Consider the following 16,900-nt stretch of genomic DNA (forward strand, 5'->3'; position numbering starts at 1 on the left):
TAGCGAGCATTTGGTGCGAGCTCTGTATGATTCACTTGTAAGATGGGCGTTGACCGTTGACAGAGTGGGTCCTTGGACCCCGACTGGCTGACCTATAGGAACGGGGCCTGGTGGCCCAGTTCCGTTACCGAAAAGGGATGAAAGTGGGCACACTTTCTCCCACATGGAAAGTACAAAGGAAGGGTGTGCACCCTTCCCAGAAGGAGCAGAGGATCTCTCTTTCTTCCTCTTCATTTCCCCGGGGGAAACGATAGCGGAGCGACAGCAGGGACGAGACAACCAACGGAGGTGAGTTGTTACTTTACTTCCTTTTACGGGAAGTCAGGGACGATAGTACGCGACAGAGGAGAGGATGCAGGCGATGCACGACAGGGCAGAGATGGGGGAGCCGGAGAGACAGACGGAGGTCTGGGTGGTATGGTCCCACGCAGCGTGGGCCCTGATCTTGGCAGAGATGCCGGAGGAGCAGAGGGGACGGTACTGTCCCGATGTGCAGATGGTGCCGCTGGAGAAGCGTTTGACGCGAGGATGGAACCGCGCGGCGTTGTTGTCCAGGATGGAGAAGATCCGATGGGAGCAGAGGCAGTTTCGTGGATACGAGGTGATTCCCTTCCTTGCCACGCCGTCCTTGTTGGACGCGTTGGAGGGTTGTCCTCACACGGTGGTTGTCCCGCAGGGGCAGCAGCTGGAGCTGTGGAGTGCGCTGACGAGTGTTCTCGTCGGGGTGGAGCCGGGTAGGTCCTCGCTTGCTTTGGCTGGCGAGGCGCAGAACGTTCTTCTGGAGCAGATGGTACAGCAGCGGGGTGCTCTGTGTCTGGTAGCGGAGCTGGTTGCCACGCGAGGTGGGTATGAGGTTTGCCTAGTGCCTGGCCGACGTCCGGAGGGGATACCTTATGTTTGTGGGCGGCAGCTTGGGTCTGCATGGAGGCTGACCGAGAAGGAGTTGGACGACTTTTTCGACACGGAGGGCGTGAGCTATGAGTGGCGGCACCCGATGATTCGAGATGCGATGCAGCGGAGAGCAGAGCAGTCGCTTGCCCGGCAGGGCTAGCGGTTATGTTCACTGGCAGTGTTCCCTTCTTCACTCGATGGTGGTGTGTGTCCCCTCTGACCTTGTGGGAGGACGGGAGTGTGTTGTCCGTTTGTGGACCGTAGCAGGTGGAGGATGCACGACAGCAGGAAGCGGTGGATAGATGTGTGGGCGGAGCTCGTTGAGCAGAAGGGATGCGGTACCTGTTGGCCTGGCGGAAGCTGGCATCGTGTGCCTGTATCGGAGGATCTGTTTTCCCTTGTAGACTGTGCAGTGATAGGATCAATACGACGGAGTGACTACGATGATGAATGGAATGAAGCAGTGAAATGAACTACAGGAAATGAGATGAGTGAACAGGTAGAACAACTAGAGGAGCGGAGTGATTGAAATGAAATGGGTTAGAGTAGAACAAAACACCAGAGAATATCGTGAGATGTGCGAAACACAATGGTTGTGGAGCTTCAAAAGTGGGGTAGTCCACTTGGCTGTGCCGATGCATGTCCTAAAACATGCTTTTATTACTTAATCCGCATGCTGTCAGAAAAGATGGCTAGAGTTCCGGATCGGCGGGGTACGGGGCGGCAGCCCTGTGCAGCTCGAGCGTAGCGACGCTGCTTAATACACGAGAGTGAATGATGAAATCATATTTTCTACTCACAGAGAGAAACCATGGCTATGCAACAACAAACACAGAGTGTGGGAGCGTGGCTGACGCCGAAGGTGGCATGGCGCGTGACCAACAGACGGACGAGGCGACGGCGAGCCAAGGGGTCGTCGTCAACGAAGTTCGTTGACCAAAGTGGATACGACAGGGAATAATTTGGCCTTTGGACGAATCAGAACGCCCATCTAGCGAGCATTTGGTGCGAGCTCTGTATGATTCACTTGTAAGATGGGCGTTGACCGTTGACGAGAGTGGAGCCTGCTCCACGAGAGTTTGACCTATGAGAACGGGGCCTGGTGGCCCAGTTCGACTACCCTTTAGGGCCTAGCGCTGTGGCGCTGGCCCCACATTCGAAGATACAAAGGAAGGGCTGTGCCCTTCTGAAAGTTGGCAGCAGAGTTCCAATCTTTCTTCCTTTCTTTTTTTCGGGCAGAAAACCAAGCAGCGCGGCGGGAGGGACGCAACAACGATCGGGAGGGGTTGTTCATTTTCCTGGCTTTCTTCCCTTTTCGCTGGGAAGCAGGATGGGACGCGGGGTGGAGCCCTCGTTTATCTCTGTTTTGTCTTTGTTTCCTCTGGAGGAGGAGGAAGGGATGGAGATTCCCGTTGTTGTCGCAGGGCGAGGAACGAACCCACGATGCATGGTGCGCTGGAGGCGTTCTCTGGAAGGGTCGGGAGAGCTGTGGCTCCCCCTTTTGTCTTGTACGGCAGAGCGGAGGCTGCTGGACCTGTCCAGGCGAGATCACGAGTGTGAGCAAGCTCTTGCTGTGTTGGACCGGTGTCTGGTCGCGACGGCGGAATACTTCTGGGGTGCGGACCCCGAAGACGAGGGGAGCGAGAGGTACGAGGTGGAGATCCCGGAGGTGCAGCGGTTACTATCGCTGGGACTGGCGAGCTGGTGTGAGCAGTACGATGTTCCCTTGCTGGGCAAGGTGCCTGGAGGGGAGAAGAAGGTAGGTGAGACCCCCGTGCGGAGCGTGGATGATCGGTTGGACGTGCTGGGGGCTGTCCACGACGCGATTCTTGGTGCTGATCACTTGGAGGAGCGGCCAGCTGCGGTGGTGCAGCGCTTGCGAGAAGAGTCTCCGGTGGAGATGTCTAGTACCTGCCAGTGGTGCCTGGTGTATGGATCTCGAGTAGGGGCGACGGAGGCGTTGCTTCATATGCTAGAGGAGCAGTGGAGTGAGCGGGATCGGTCTCTCGTTGCCTTGAACGCGGCCTTGCTCGCTCTGGAGCGCGTGTACTTCTCCCTCCGGCGGACGGGTAGGGCGGACTTCCATGTGGGCCGCATCCTCTCTCTTGTCCAGAGGGTTCTGGTTCGCGAGGGACGGGCTTGTTTGGTTCTCTGCCGACTTGGGTCGGATCATGCCTGGAGTACTCGGCGTGTCATGCAGTAGACGGGAGCCGCGGTGGTGTGCGACCATGGGCCTCATCGGAGTGGGGACGATGTGCACCTGTCAGATTATTCTTGGCCCGGAGACAAGCAGAAAGTAGAACAACATGACAAATGAATAGAATGAATGAACAAATGAACCATGAATGAAATGAATGAGATGAACAGAGTGCATGCACAAACGAAGTGATGAGAGTATCTTTTCTAGAGGCCCTGGGTCGCGCTGGGGCGCTCCCTTTTTTCTAACCCTAAGCTCCTACCCCCTTCGACGGCACCAACAAGTGTGCCTCGCTTCTCCCGGGACCATGCGTGCTGTGTAAGCATGCTTTTACCCTACGATTACCGCTAGTAATGTTAAAAAGAGGTACTTCCTTTCCGGAACCGCGGGGTACGGGGCGGCAGCCCTGTGCCACACGAGCGTAGCGACGTGGCGAATAACTACGAGAGTAAAATGATGAAATCATATTTTCTACTGCAAAGAGAAACCATGGATATGCAACAACAAACACAGAGTGTGGGAGCGTGGCTGACGCCGAAGGTGGCATGGCGCGTGACCAACAGACGGACGAGGCGACGGCGAGCCAAGGGGTCGTCGTCAACGAAGTTCGTTGACCAAAGTGGATACGACAGGGAATAATTTGGCCTTTGGACGAATCAGAACGCCCATCTAGCGAGCATTTGGTGCGAGCTCTGTATGATTCACTTGTAAGATGGGCGTTGACCGTTGACAGAGTGGAGCCTGCCTCCACGACTGGCTGACCTATGAGGATGTGGCCTGCTGGCCACAATCCGTTACCTAATCGGGACAAACTGGGTCAGTTTGGACCAACCTTGAAAGTACAAAGGGAGGGCGGGAGCCCTCCCAGAAGTTGGACTGGCAGGACAATCTTTCCCTTCTATTTTATTTTTCCGGGGGAAAACACCAAGCAGCGCGGCGGGACGGAGTTGAGACACGACCGGAGGGTGTTCATTTTCTTTTCTTACTCGACAGAGGCGGAGCGTTCACGAGACTGGATCGTCGTGTTTCTCTACTTCCGGTAGGAAGGAGGAGGTAGAGGAAGGCGTCTGCCTTCCTTGTCTGTGCACCTTGGAGGTGCTGGAACGGGAGTTCTTGGTGAGTACGGACGGAAGCCTGGAGGCTTCCTATTTTTTCTTCCTTTGTTCTTGTGGCCAAGAACCAAGCCTACTGATGCACTGGCGTGCATCAACAGGAGACGAGATGACGGAGGTAGAACAGCTGTGCCGGCGGAGCGTCGTGGGTCAGTACTTCGTTGGACTAACTCCAGCCGCGGAGGAGAGGCTGGAAGAGATTCGGAGGGGGCACCCCGATGTTCGCTTGGCGATGGTCCAGTGTCTGGAGGACATGTTGGATGACGTGGGAGCGATGAGTGTGTCGGAGCGTGCGCTTGCGTCGTCGGGTGCGGAGCGGTGGTTGTCGATGTCGCTTCTTCAGTGGGCGCGAGCTCATGGGCTGACGATGGCTAGTCGGCCGTTGGCCTCGATCGGGGAGGATCGGGGAGCTGTCCTGGGGGACTTCCTTGTGTGCACGGTGGCACAAATCATGCCAGGCTTGGAGTTGGCGAAGCGTCGCGTTGTGGTAGCGGCGGAACCGATGGGGGAGGAGGTGGCCCGCTTGTTGCGCCAGTTTGTCCTGTGTCCCATGTGCTGGAGACACTCGCCGCAAGATGTTTCTGGCAGGTTGGTGGACCTGCACCATTTGATCGATGCACACTGCACGCAGAGGCAGTGGCACCTGGCCAGCATGGCCTGTGTCCTTCTCACTATCCGGGTCATAGCGTGTATGCTTGACTCCGCCGCAGTCGCAACCGGGGCAGAGGCCCTTTTCCGGTATTTCCGGGGTCCAGGTTCTGGGATGCAGCGAGCGTGGGAACCACCCGCAGACGTTGAAGTCGAGTGGACAGACGTGAGTAGTGAAGCGGCAGAGTATGTATGGTAGTGTAGGATGATCCGATGAACGGAGTGAGCAGTGGAACCAACCATGAATGGAATGAACTGGAACAATAAATGAACGAGATGAAATGAGTGCATGCCGAGTCAGTGACTTTTCTAGAGGCCCTGGGTCGCGCTGGGGCGCTCCCTTTTTTCTAACCCTAAGCTCCTACCCCCTTCGACGGCACCAACAAGTGTGCCTCGCTTCTCCCGGGACCATGCGTGCTGTGTAAGCATGCTTTTACCCTACGATTACCGCTAGTAATGTTAAAAAGAGGTACTTCCTTTCCGGAACCGCGGGGTACGGGGCGGCAGCCCTGTGCCACACGAGCGTAGCGACGTGGCGAATAACTACGAGAGTAAAATGATGAAATCATATTTTCTACTCACAGAGAGAAACCATGGCTATGCAACAACAAACACAGAGTGTGGGAGCGTGGCTGACGCCGAAGGTGGCATGGCGCGTGACCAACAGACGGACGAGGCGACGGCGAGCCAAGGGGTCGTCGTCAACGAAGTTCGTTGACCAAAGTGGATACGACAGGGAATATTTCGCGATTTGAGCGAATCAGAACGCCCATCTAGCGAGCATTTGGTGCGAGCTCTGTATGATTCACTTGTAAGATGGGCGTTGACCGTTGACAGAGTGGAGCCTGCCTCCACGACTGGCTGACCTATGAGGATGTGGCCTGCTGGCCACAATCCGTTACCTAAAAGGGACAAAGTGGGCCACTTTGGACCAACCTTGAAAGTACAAAGGGAGGGCGGGAGCCCTCCTGGAAGAATGCAGAGGATTTCATTTCTTCTTTCCTTTTTCCCCGGGGGAACACGCGGCGCGACAGCAGGGACTGGCCACACGACCGGAGGGTGTGCACTTCCCTTCCTCCATGTGTGGGAAGGATTGGAGATTGTCTTGTTTCTCTTCGGAGAAGGAGGTAGAGGAAGGCGTTTGCCTTCCTTGTTTGTGCACCTTTGGGGTGCATGAACAGACAGACTTGGTGAGGACAGACGGAAGCCTGGGGGCTTCCTCTCTTCTTTTCCCCTTTACTCCACGGGAAACACTACCGTGGAGGGACAACCAGGGAGATGGTGTGGGAGAAGGATGCAGGGGCGGAGGAGACGAGCCCTGAGCCACGGGAGGTGGGGAGACATTTCGTTGGACTAACCCAGAGGGTATGGGACCGTCTGGAACAGGTTGAGAAGGGGGATCCTGCTGTCCGCTCGGGCGTCCTCGGAGAGCTGCAGGCCATGTTGGATCATGTGTCGGCGTTATGTGCTCAGCCAGGGTCTGAGTGCGTTTCTTCTTCTGCGGAGCGGCTGTTGTCTACTTCGCTTCTGCGCTGGGCGCGGGACCACGAGTGGGCTTTGGATAGTCGACCCGGTGTCTCGATCCCCCTCGATCGAGAGGCTATGTACAGGGACTTCCTTGTGTGCACGGCGGCATACACTCTTTCGGCCATGACGATGGTGGAGCAGCGCGGTGTTACGGAGGCGGATCTTCTGGGTGAGCGCGTCGCGGGTGTTCTGCGGGGCGGTAGCTCCTCTTGTCCTGGGTGCTGGAGGCACTCGTCGTCTGACCCGGTGGGCCGGTTGGAGGACCTGCGACACTTATTCGATGCACACTGCACGCAGAGGCAGTGGCACCTGGCCAGCATGGCCTATGCTTTGATGACCATACGGATGGTTGCCAAGATTCTTCATTCCACTGAGGTGGAGGCCGGAGCAGGGCTGCTCTTTCGTTGGCTTCACAGATCAACTACTGGTGCGCAGATGGCGTGCACCAAGAACCAGGCGGGGTCTTTACCAACAGTGTAGGTGGCAGACGAGTGACGCGGGGGCTGTGCCGAGTTTCATGTGTAGTGCATCACGCGATAGCATGAGTGAAAAGAACAGAGTGATGGAACCAGACAAACAATGAATGAAATGAACAAATGAACTGGAACAATAAATGAACGAGATGAAATGAGTGCATGCCGAGTCAGTGACTTTTCTAGAGGCCCTGGGTCGCGCTGGGGCGCTCCCTTTTTTCTAACCCTAAGCTCCTACCCCCTTCGACGGCACCAACAAGTGTGCCTCGCTTCTCCCGGGACCATGCGTGCTGTGTAAGCATGCTTTTACCCTACGATTACCGCTAGTAATGTTAAAAAGAGGTACTTCCTTTCCGGAACCGCGGGGTACGGGGCGGCAGCCCTGTGCCACACGAGCGTAGCGACGTGGCGAATAACTACGAGAGTAAAATGATGAAATCATATTTTCTACTGCAAAGAGAAACCATGGCTATGCAACAACAAACACAGAGTGTGGGAGCGTGGCTGACGCCGAAGGTGGCATGGCGCGTGACCAACAGACGGACGAGGCGACGGCGAGCCAAGGGGTCGTCGTCAACGAAGTTCGTTGACCAAAGTGGATACGACAGGGAATATTTCGCGATTTGAGCGAATCAGAACGCCCATCTAGCGAGCATTTGGTGCGAGCTCTGTATGATTCACTTGTAAGATGGGCGTTGACCGTTGACAGAGTGGGTCCTTGGACCCCGACTGGCTGACCTATGAGGATGTGGCCTGCTGGCCACAATCCGTTACCCTTTTAGGGTTGCAGTGGGCACACTGCACCCGACTTTGAAACTACAAGAGAAGGGGCTGGTGCCCCTTCGAAGAATGGGAGGGTCGAGCAGTTCTTTCCTTCTTTTCCTTCATTCCTGGAGGAAAACAGTGGACACGGCAGGAGGGACGCAACAACAGGAGGATCGTTGTTCTTTACTTTTCTTCTTTTCTCCCTCAGGAGAGCAGTGCCTTGGGCACGGACGAACAGGTGAGTAGGAGGGACGAGAGGACAGACGGAAGCCTGGGGGCTTCCTATTTTTTTCTTCTTATGTTCTTGTGGCCAAGAACCAAGCCTACTGATGCACTGCGTGCATCGGCGACACGAACGACAGTGAGACGAGATGGCCACGACGGGTACGGAGGGGCAGCAGGCCACGGGGGTGGCGCGCCTGGTGAGGCTTCGACCTCTTCTTCCTCTTCACATGAGGAGGGTTGTACGTCCGGGGACTGTGCGACCGAGCGGGAGTGTACTGCAGAGCAAGATTATGGCTATTTTCGACAAACATCGAGCGGAGCTCTCTACGGAGTGGGCAGCGATGGGCACAGAGATGTCAGAAGCCCTGGAGGCTTGGTGCCGGGATTGTTGTGTGGCAGTTACTGTCGAGGAGATCCGAGCCGAGGAGATGGCAGGCGATGGGAGCCTGACCCCGGTGCAGGTGTTCCACTGGGGAGTGCAGTGTTCCGGGCCGGTAAACGAGGAGCTGCGGAGTGCATGCTGGAGGCGTATCAGGGATGCGACGAGGAGTGTGGATGAGTACATGATGAGTCTTGGTAGCCATTGCTCGGCGAGCAGGAATCTCGGATGGTGTTCCTGTCCGAAGCTGAAGTTATTCCAGTGGCGAGGGACGGCCAAGGACCTGGGTGTCTTTCAGCTGGCATACGTGCTGATGCAGCTTACCAAGCTGGGTAGTCTCTATGGGGGAGACTGTAGTATGGTATCCAACACAGTGGAACGTGCCTTCCTTGTAGACCAGGCTGCGGGGTAGCAGGCAGTGGGTGCGCCTGGCGACGCGAGGTGCTACGGGAGAGAGCTGATCTCTCTTCTTTCTTTCCCTGGTGGTGCACGAACCACCACAGAACATCGCGAGATGACTCCAACACTAGTGCAGTGGGGCCTCACTTCCCCCACCCAGCAGGTGCGAAGATGCACCGACTACAGACAGAGACAGAACCATGAATGAAATGAATAGAATGAACTGGTAGAACAAACCACGAAATGAAATGAGTGATGTACGTAAAACAGAGTGATGAGAGTATCTTTTCTAGAGGCCCTGGGTCGCGCTGGGGCGCTCCCTTTTTTCTAACCCTAAGCTCCTACCCCCTTCGACGGCACCAACAAGTGTGCCTCGCTTCTCCCGGGACCATGCGTGCTGTGTAAGCATGCTTTTACCCTACGATTACCGCTAGTAATGTTAAAAAGAGGTACTTCTTTTCCGGAACCGCGGGGTACGGGGCGGCAGCCCTGTGCCACACGAGCGTAGCGACGTGGCGAATAACCACGGAAGTGAGATGATGAAATCATATTTTCTACTGCAAAGAGAAACCATGGCTATGCAACAACAAACACAGAGTGTGGGAGCGTGGCTGACGCCGAAGGTGGCATGGCGCGTGACCAACAGACGGACGAGGCGACGGCGAGCCAAGGGGTCGTCGTCAACGAAGTTCGTTGACCAAAGTGGATACGACAGGGAATATTTCGCGATTTGAGCGAATCAGAACGCCCATCTAGCGAGCATTTGGTGCGAGCTCTGTATGATTCACTTGTAAGATGGGCGTTGACCGTTGACAGAGTGGGTCCTTGGACCCCGACTGGCTGACCTATAGGAACGGGGCCTGGTGGCCCAGTTCCGACTACCTAAAAGGGTATCCAGTGGGCACACTGGTACCCACCTTCGAAGATACAAGAGAAGGGGCTGCGGCCCCTTCTAGAGATGAACAGGGACTGGCAATTCTCTTCTTTCTTTTTCCTCGGAGAGAAACAACAGCGGAGCGGGGACACGGAGTCGACAACAGAGGGGAGCGTTGTCTTTTTTCTTTCTTTCCGGAGGATGGGATGCCGGGTGAGGCATACGGACGGATAGTGTGCTCTTTCTCTCCTGGGGAGGAGATGTCGCGAGTGCGACTGTACCACGAGAGCCCGGGAGTGGGCGTGTGCCAACGGGTGTTGGGAAGGATGTTTGTCCGGGAGGAGATCGACTTTTCGGAGACGGGTTGCTGGCTGGCGAAGAGCAGCCTGACGCGGGGCGGCTATGGGAGTGCGTGCGCGACGACACCGGAGGGTAAGATCAGCGTGCTTCTGCATCGGGTTGCCTTCACGGCCTGGCATGGGCGGGATGTGCTGCGTGGCATGGTAGCTTCTCATCTTTGCCGCCGGGCGGCTTGCTTCAATCCCCTCCATGTGGTGGAGGAGTCGCAGGAGGCGAACTTGCGTCGGAGTCACTCGTATTGTGCGGGGACCTTTCGGTGCGCGTGGAGCGGTCATGTTGTTGTGGGGTGTCCCCACGTCCCTATGTGTATGCAGGAGACGGTGGTGTCTTCCTGCTGTTGTGCGTCTGTCGTGCGCTTGTTGTGCACGGCCTCGGTGGACATGTCGTGTCGAGGGGGTTTGTCTCGGCAGGGCGAGACCTCACTTTGATGCTGATGAGAGTGGCAGCAGGACCGAAGGGACGCCGGAGGAGGAGAACGAGGAGGTTTATCTTCTAGTTGTCTTGGATTCTGGGGGGATCTGCACGCGTGGGTGCGCATGGACGGGGCCCGTCCGGTTATTGTGGCCTTGCAGATGGCCAGTGTTCGTACCCTCCCGTGAGGGGTGGGGATGGATGTCGAGCGACTTGTCGAGTGTCGCCTACGAGGTATGCAAATAGCAGTGTTGCTTTGCGCCTTCCCCGTGATCCTGGATCCGTGCACGGATGGGAGGAAATTCATACAGGTTGGATGGATGTTTACCCTTGGCAGGTGACGGAGTCCCACTAGCTGGGCTTGCTACACCACGAAGCGAAATGTACAGCGAGTAATGTAATGAACAGCGTGATTGAACCAAACAGTAACCACATGAATGAACTTGTAGAATAAACAAATGAATGGAATGAGTGCACTTGGAACAAACAGAGTGACCAAAGTATCTTTTCTAGAGGCCCTGGGTCGCGCTGGGGCGCTCCCTTTTTTCTAACCCTAAGCTCCTACCCCCTTCGACGGCACCAACAAGTGTGCCTCGCTTCTCCCGGGACCATGCGTGCTGTGTAAGCATGCTTTTACCCTACGATTACCGCTAGTAATGTTAAAAAGAGGTACTTCCTTTCCGGAACCGCGGGGTACGGGGCGGCAGCCCTGTGCCACACGAGCGTAGCGACGTGGCGAATAACTACGAGAGTAAAATGATGAAATCATATTTTCTACTCACAGAGAGAAACCATGGCTATGCAACAACAAACACAGAGTGTGGGAGCGTGGCTGACGCCGAAGGTGGCATGGCGCGTGACCAACAGACGGACGAGGCGACGGCGAGCCAAGGGGTCGTCGTCAACGAAGTTCGTTGACCAAAGTGGATACGACAGGGAATAATTTGGCCTTTGGACGAATCAGAACGCCCATCTAGCGAGCATTTGGTGCGAGCTCTGTATGATTCACTTGTAAGATGGGCGTTGACCGTTGACAGAGTGGGTCCTTGGACCCCGACTGGCTGACCTATAGGAACGGGGCCTGGTGGCCCAGTTCCGTTACCGAAAAGGGATGAAAGTGGGCACACTTTCTCCCACATGGAAAGTACAAAGGAAGGGTGTGCACCCTTCCCAAGAGAAGGCAAAGGATTTCATTTCTCTTCCTCTTTTTCCTCGGAGAGAAACAACAGCAGGGCGGCAGACAGGATGAACAAGACGGGGGCGTCGGTGCACTCGGTGCCTATGCTAGCGGGAGCGAGGAGTGGGCGGATGACACGACAGGTGACGGAGTCGGAGGGCAGGGTGCTGTTCGCACCCATTCAGGAGGAGATCTACTCGGGGAGAGGAGATGTGAGTTGTGTCCCGGAGGGAGTGGCTGGCGAGCTTCCTGCCTCGTTTGTACGGACACCGCAGGGACCGGCGGTGGTGGTGTTGTTCCCACACATGTCAGCTGTGGCGCTGGCGCGCTTGCCTGGACTGCACCCGTCGCAGTGCAGTCGGATCACACGTTGGGAGGTGCCGGGGAAGCCTCCTAATCAGCGGGAGCTGGAATACAATACGGAGCAGAGGATTGTGGAGGAGCGAACTGACACACTGGCGCAGGGGCGCCACGTCTTGTACGAGATGACCCCGTTCATCTTGGAGCACCTGAAGCGTGCTCAGGTTCCCTTTACTTATCTCCGGCCTGAGTATGACCACCTGGGGTGTTTTGTGAACAATCCTTCGGAGGATCGGTGCCCGAGGGGCTTGCAGGACTACCTTTACCAGAGGGAGATGGTGATGTGGGAGCCGCGGAGCCTCCCTTTGCCTTATCGGTATGTACAGGTGTACGTCTTCCCTGACTGCTATGCTTATTCGGTGGCTGGGACGAGACACAGCCCCGTGTCGTCGGATCACAAGCCGGAGGCGGAGGACTTTGTGAGGCTGAGTCATCTCTATGACTGATGGCCTGTAGATGGCAAGAGGTAGGAAGGCACGGCGGGGCCTTCGCATGGAGGTACTTCTTCTTTGGCAGCGTGAGCTGTCTCGGATGATCTTCAGGATGGTCTGCTTGTGGCAGCATGGCTCGAAGCACAGGAGGTGCGGAGGAACCAGAGTAGCGAAGCAGGGTCTGGAGACCGTGGCTTGGTAAAGCGGTGGACTTTTTGCTTAGGTGCGCGAGGGGACGAGCGATCATTCCTGTCGGCAGTGTGTCTAGACAGGTGCAGCGGGTACGTGCACTGGTGGACAGCTACACGAAGTGGAGGTATGAACCAGTAGAACAGCAGTGAATAGAATGAACTTGAACAATACACGAAATGAATGCAATGAAATGAGTGATAAACAGAGTGACCAAAGTATCTTTTCTAGAGGCCCTGGGTCGCGCTGGGGCGCTCCCTTTTTTCTAACCCTAAGCTCCTACCCCCTTCGACGGCACCAACAAGTGTGCCTCGCTTCTCCCGGGACCATGCGTGCTGTGTAAGCATGCTTTTACCCTACGATTACCGCTAGTAATGTTAAAAAGAGGTACTTCCTTTCCGGAACCGCGGGGTACGGGGCGGCAGCCCTGTGCCACACGAGCGTAGCGACGTGGCGAATAACTACGAGAGTAAAATGATGAAATCATATTTTCTACTGCAAAGAGAAACCATGGATATGCAACAACAAACACAGAGTGTGGGAGCGTGGCTGACGCCGAAGGTGGCATGGCGCGTGACCAACAGACGGACGAGGCGACGGCGAGCCAAGGGGTCGTCGTCAACGAAGTTCGTTGACCAAAGTGGATACGACAGGGAATATTTCGTCGATTGGACGAATCACAGCCCATCTTCGCGACCATTTGTATGGGCGCTCTGTATGATTCACTTGTAAGATGGGCGTTGACCGTTGACAGAGTGGGTCCTTGGACCCCGACTGGCTGACCTATAGGAACGGGGCCTGGTGGCCCAGTTCCGTTACCGAAAAGGGATGAAAGTGGGCACACTTTCTCCCACATGGAAAGTACAAAGGAAGGGTGTGCACCCTTCCCAGAAGGAGCAGAGGATCTCTCTTTCTTCCTCTTCATTTCCCCGGGGGAAACGATAGCGGAGCGACGATCGGGACGAGATGCGGCCGGGCAGGACGGAGAAGCTGTGGGCGAGTATGACGAGTACGTTTCGTGTAGCACAGAGCCCGGGGGCTCGTCATCGCCGGTGGCGTTTCCTTTCCGCCTTAGTGCGGTAGATGCGGCGGAGAAGCTGGTGCACGAGGACTGGTTGGCGGAGTGGAGCCGGAGGGGGAGCCCTCTGTGCAAGGAGTTGCCGATTTCTGATGTGGCACATGGTGGATGGTTTGTGAACCGGAGGGACTCTGTCGGACACCTGGGACGGGTGGAGCGAGATGTGTATTTGCTGTCGCTGCCGAGGGTGGCTGCGCCCTTGCTCTCTGAGCGGGACACGGCAAGGAAGGCCGGTGCGGAGCTGGCTGTTCTTCTGCAGAAGGTGATGGGATTCCTCGTGGGCTCTGCCCGCTACCCTGATGTGTCGGAGGCACAGCTCAGTACCATAGTGCGGTCGTGGTGCCGTAGCTATGGGGTACCGTTGGAGGGCACTCGTACGGGATTGTCTGTGCGGAGAAGAGAGACGGCGTTTACCTTCCGGGAGGTTCACGAGATCGCGGGCTATTATGCCGCGTTGGTGGCGGCGCCTGGTAGTCGCGAGCTGACGGAGGTGCAGGAGATTCGGGTGCGGCAGCTCACAGGACGGAGTGGGTGTCAGCTTTCGGCTGCGCAGTTGTGTGCAGTGGATGGCCCGGTGAGGGCGTCTGACCTCTTCCACCTGTTGGACAGGCATGCGACGATAGAGCAGTGGGTCGTGGCGAGCCTGGTGATGACAGTTATTGTCGTGGGGACGATTGCTGCGCGACTGGAGAGCAGTGTGCTGATGGCTTTTTGGAACGAGATGCGTATCTCGGTGATGCAGCTGGTCGATTTGTTGGACCAGAGTGGTTTTGTCATCCGGGACGGGTATGTTGGCGTGTCTGCGCTTGGGCGCAGTTCTGTGCAGGAGGCCGGAGAGGGAGCGTGCTAGTTCCCGCAGGTTCGGCAAGGATGGCGTGTCACGTACATGGAGGTAGCCTCTTCCGCTTGGAATGCAGTAGTGGAGGGACGAACCGGTAGTCGAGAATTGCATCTAGAGCAGCAGTGCGATGAACAGATAACAGATGAGCCGAGCGAACCAGTAGAACTAGCAAATGAACAGAGTGATTGAATGTGTGAGAACATGTGTGGTGGAAAACACCAAAAAGGATCGTGAGATCTGTAAAACACTAACAGTGAGGGGCTTCGTTTGCCCCAACAAGATGCGTGCAGCTAAAGACTGCTGATAGTCTGGTACCACATGCTGTCGGAAAAGAGAGCTAAGATTCCGGATCGGCGGGTACGGGGCGGCAGCCCTGTGCCACACGAGCGTAGCGACGTGGCGAATAACTACGAGAGTAAAATGATGAAATCATATTTTCTACTGCAAAGAGAAACCATGGATATGCAACAACAAACACAGAGTGTGGGAGCGTGGCTGACGCCGAAGGTGGCATGGCGCGTGACCAACAGACGGACGAGGCGACGGCGAGCCAAGGGGTCGTCGTCAACGAAGTTCGTTGACCAAAGTGGATACGACAGGGAATAATTTGGCCTTTGGACGAATCAGAACGCCCATCTAGCGAGCATTTGGTGCGAGCTCTGTATGATTCACTTGTAAGATGGGCGTTGACCGTTGACAGAGTGGGTCCTTCGGACCTACCTGTTTGACCTATGAGGATGTGGCCTGCTGGCCACAATCCGTTACCTAAAAGGGACAAAGTGGGCCACTTTGGACCAACCTTGAAAGTACAAAGGGAGGGCGGGAGCCCTCCTCGAAGAATGAACTGGCAGGACATTTCTTCTCTTCTTTTTTCCTCGGAGAGAAAACCACAGTGGAACGACAGCAGGGACGAGAACAGTACACGGAGGGTTGTGCACGTATGACCGAGCGCGATGAGGGTCGGTACGGTGCCCCGAGAGGGGTGAAGCGGAGGATAGGGACCGTCCTGGACGGCCCGTTGAAGAGGATGCGTTGCGCAGAGGACCCTGGAGGGTCTTTGATGGAGCGGGAGGAGAGTCCCGGTCTGGTGTGTGGCGCTGAGGAGCGCTGTGTTACCGAGGGGGATGCCTCTCAGCCTGTGGCTGGTCACGGCGTTGGGCCGTGTAGAGTGGCGGGGTGTTCCCCGCTGGGCGAACTGCAGGTTCGCTGGTTTCCTTGGGAAGGAGACTGGGAGGACCTGAGGCCGGAGGTGAGTCTTGAGATCCAGGCGTTGGGGCGCCGTTTGGTTTCACTGGAGTGTGGAAGTCCAGAGAAGCTTCGGTGGACCCCGGTGGTGGTCTGCAGTGGTGACCTACAGTTCGACTTCTCCCGGGAGGGAGAGGAGGAGCTACAGTACTGTCGAGCCTGGCGGCGAGACCAGGAGGCAGAGGACGACTATCGGCACATGGGTGCCTTGATCATGGGTGAGTTCCGGCGGTTGGCCGTGGAGACTGACCGGTTTCTGTCCCGGTTTGGTGAGGGCAGGGTGTTTCCCTGGCACGAACGGTTGACACTTCTGAGTGTCGAGACCAGTGGAGGCTGGGTGAAGCACGTGCAGGTGTGGGCGTGCATTGATGTCGGTACGGACGGAGGATACTTTGCTCTTGTGGAGACTACGAGTCACAGAGACGACGGGGAGGAAACTCGATCGGTCGTGGTGGATGCCTTTCGTTTCCCGGATACGATGTATGGGCTTGAGCCCTACTCGGATGGCGGTGCCGGCTTTTGGCACTTTTACCAGGCGCAGCTGGGTCCCGGCGAGGACTGGACGGAGGAGTATGTGCAGGCCTTTGCCTCTGGGTCTTGGGATCGACAGGCAGGTATTGTCGTGCAGTGGTCGTGGTAGACCTGGGAGCGGGAGCGACTTTCATCAGCAGTAGTGTCGTGAGAACAGTGGGCCACACAGATAGATAGACGGAGTAAAACAACATGACAAAAGAACAGAGTGATGAACAAATAATGAGTAAACGAAATGAATGAGATGAACAGAGTGCATGCACAAACGAAGTGATGAGAGTATCTTTTCTAGAGGCCCTGGGTCGCGCTGGGGCGCTCCCTTTTTCTAACCCTAAGCTCCTACCCCCTTCGACGGCACCAACAAGTGTGCCTCGCTTCTCCCGGGACCATGCGTGCTGTGTAAGCATGCTTTTACCCTACGATTACCGCTAGTAATGTTAAAAAGAGGTACTTCCTTTCCGGAACCGCGGGGTACGGGCGGCAGCCCTGTGCCACTAGCTGCGCAGCAGCCGTGGCGAATAACTCGAAGAGACATGAAGAATGAATGCTGTTACTACTAGTAGAACATATGGCTATAACAACAACAACGCTGGAAGCTGGGAGCGTGGCTGACGCCGAAGGTGCATGGCGCGTGACCAACAGACGGACGAGGCGACGGCGAGCCAAGGGGTCGTCGTCAACGAAGTTCGTTGACCAAAGTGGATACGACAGGGAATATTTCGCGATTTGAGCGAATCAGAACGCCCATCTAGCGAGCATTTGGTGCGAGCTCTGTATGATTCACTTG

General features: G+C 56.2%; 5 protein-coding genes across 5 annotated transcripts; all 5 read left to right on the top strand.

Moving 5' to 3' along the window:
• The first annotated feature begins 2,117 nt into the window (after positions 1-2,117).
• B0I36DRAFT_316253 (uncharacterized protein) lies at positions 2,118-3,230 on the top strand. The gene has a single exon (XM_046152995.1). The coding sequence runs from the start codon at positions 2,222-2,224 to the stop codon at positions 3,092-3,094; it is 873 nt and encodes a 290-aa protein (XP_046017559.1). The 5' UTR covers positions 2,118-2,221; the 3' UTR covers positions 3,095-3,230.
• Positions 3,231-5,838: 2,608 nt separating this feature from the next.
• On the top strand, positions 5,839-6,982 carry B0I36DRAFT_316258 (uncharacterized protein). The gene has a single exon (XM_046152996.1). It carries the CDS (start codon positions 6,127-6,129, stop codon positions 6,853-6,855), a length of 729 nt encoding a protein of 242 aa, XP_046017560.1. The 5' UTR covers positions 5,839-6,126; the 3' UTR covers positions 6,856-6,982.
• Positions 6,983-7,708: 726 nt separating this feature from the next.
• B0I36DRAFT_316259 (uncharacterized protein) lies at positions 7,709-8,819 on the top strand. Its single transcript, XM_046152997.1, has 2 exons — positions 7,709-7,851; positions 7,976-8,819. The coding sequence occupies exon 2, from the start codon at positions 7,985-7,987 to the stop codon at positions 8,627-8,629; it is 645 nt and encodes a 214-aa protein (XP_046017561.1). The 5' UTR covers positions 7,709-7,851; positions 7,976-7,984; the 3' UTR covers positions 8,630-8,819.
• Positions 8,820-11,453: 2,634 nt separating this feature from the next.
• On the top strand, positions 11,454-12,580 carry B0I36DRAFT_316264 (uncharacterized protein). The gene has a single exon (XM_046152998.1). It carries the CDS (start codon positions 11,507-11,509, stop codon positions 12,242-12,244), a length of 738 nt encoding a protein of 245 aa, XP_046017562.1. The 5' UTR covers positions 11,454-11,506; the 3' UTR covers positions 12,245-12,580.
• A 2,633-nt stretch (positions 12,581-15,213) lies between these two features.
• B0I36DRAFT_79305 (uncharacterized protein) lies at positions 15,214-16,340 on the top strand. The gene has a single exon (XM_046163372.1). The coding sequence runs from the start codon at positions 15,278-15,280 to the stop codon at positions 16,220-16,222; it is 945 nt and encodes a 314-aa protein (XP_046017563.1). The 5' UTR covers positions 15,214-15,277; the 3' UTR covers positions 16,223-16,340.
• The last annotated feature ends 560 nt before the right edge of the window (positions 16,341-16,900 follow it).

The sequence above is a fragment of the Microdochium trichocladiopsis genome (genome assembly GCF_020744255.1).
Source record: "Microdochium trichocladiopsis strain MPI-CAGE-CH-0230 chromosome Unknown B0I36scaffold_2, whole genome shotgun sequence".
Lineage (NCBI taxonomy): Eukaryota > Fungi > Ascomycota > Sordariomycetes > Xylariales > Microdochiaceae > Microdochium > Microdochium trichocladiopsis.

What these genes read in the sequence shown, in the direction of transcription:
- B0I36DRAFT_316253 (XM_046152995.1), top strand. Translation starts at nt 2,222, where the DNA reads ATGGGACGCGGGGTGGAGCCCTCGTTTATCTCTGTTTTGTCTTTGTTT.
- B0I36DRAFT_316258 (XM_046152996.1), top strand. Translation starts at nt 6,127, where the DNA reads ATGGTGTGGGAGAAGGATGCAGGGGCGGAGGAGACGAGCCCTGAGCCA.
- B0I36DRAFT_316259 (XM_046152997.1), top strand. Translation starts at nt 7,985, where the DNA reads ATGGCCACGACGGGTACGGAGGGGCAGCAGGCCACGGGGGTGGCGCGC.
- B0I36DRAFT_316264 (XM_046152998.1), top strand. Translation starts at nt 11,507, where the DNA reads ATGAACAAGACGGGGGCGTCGGTGCACTCGGTGCCTATGCTAGCGGGA.
- B0I36DRAFT_79305 (XM_046163372.1), top strand. Translation starts at nt 15,278, where the DNA reads ATGACCGAGCGCGATGAGGGTCGGTACGGTGCCCCGAGAGGGGTGAAG.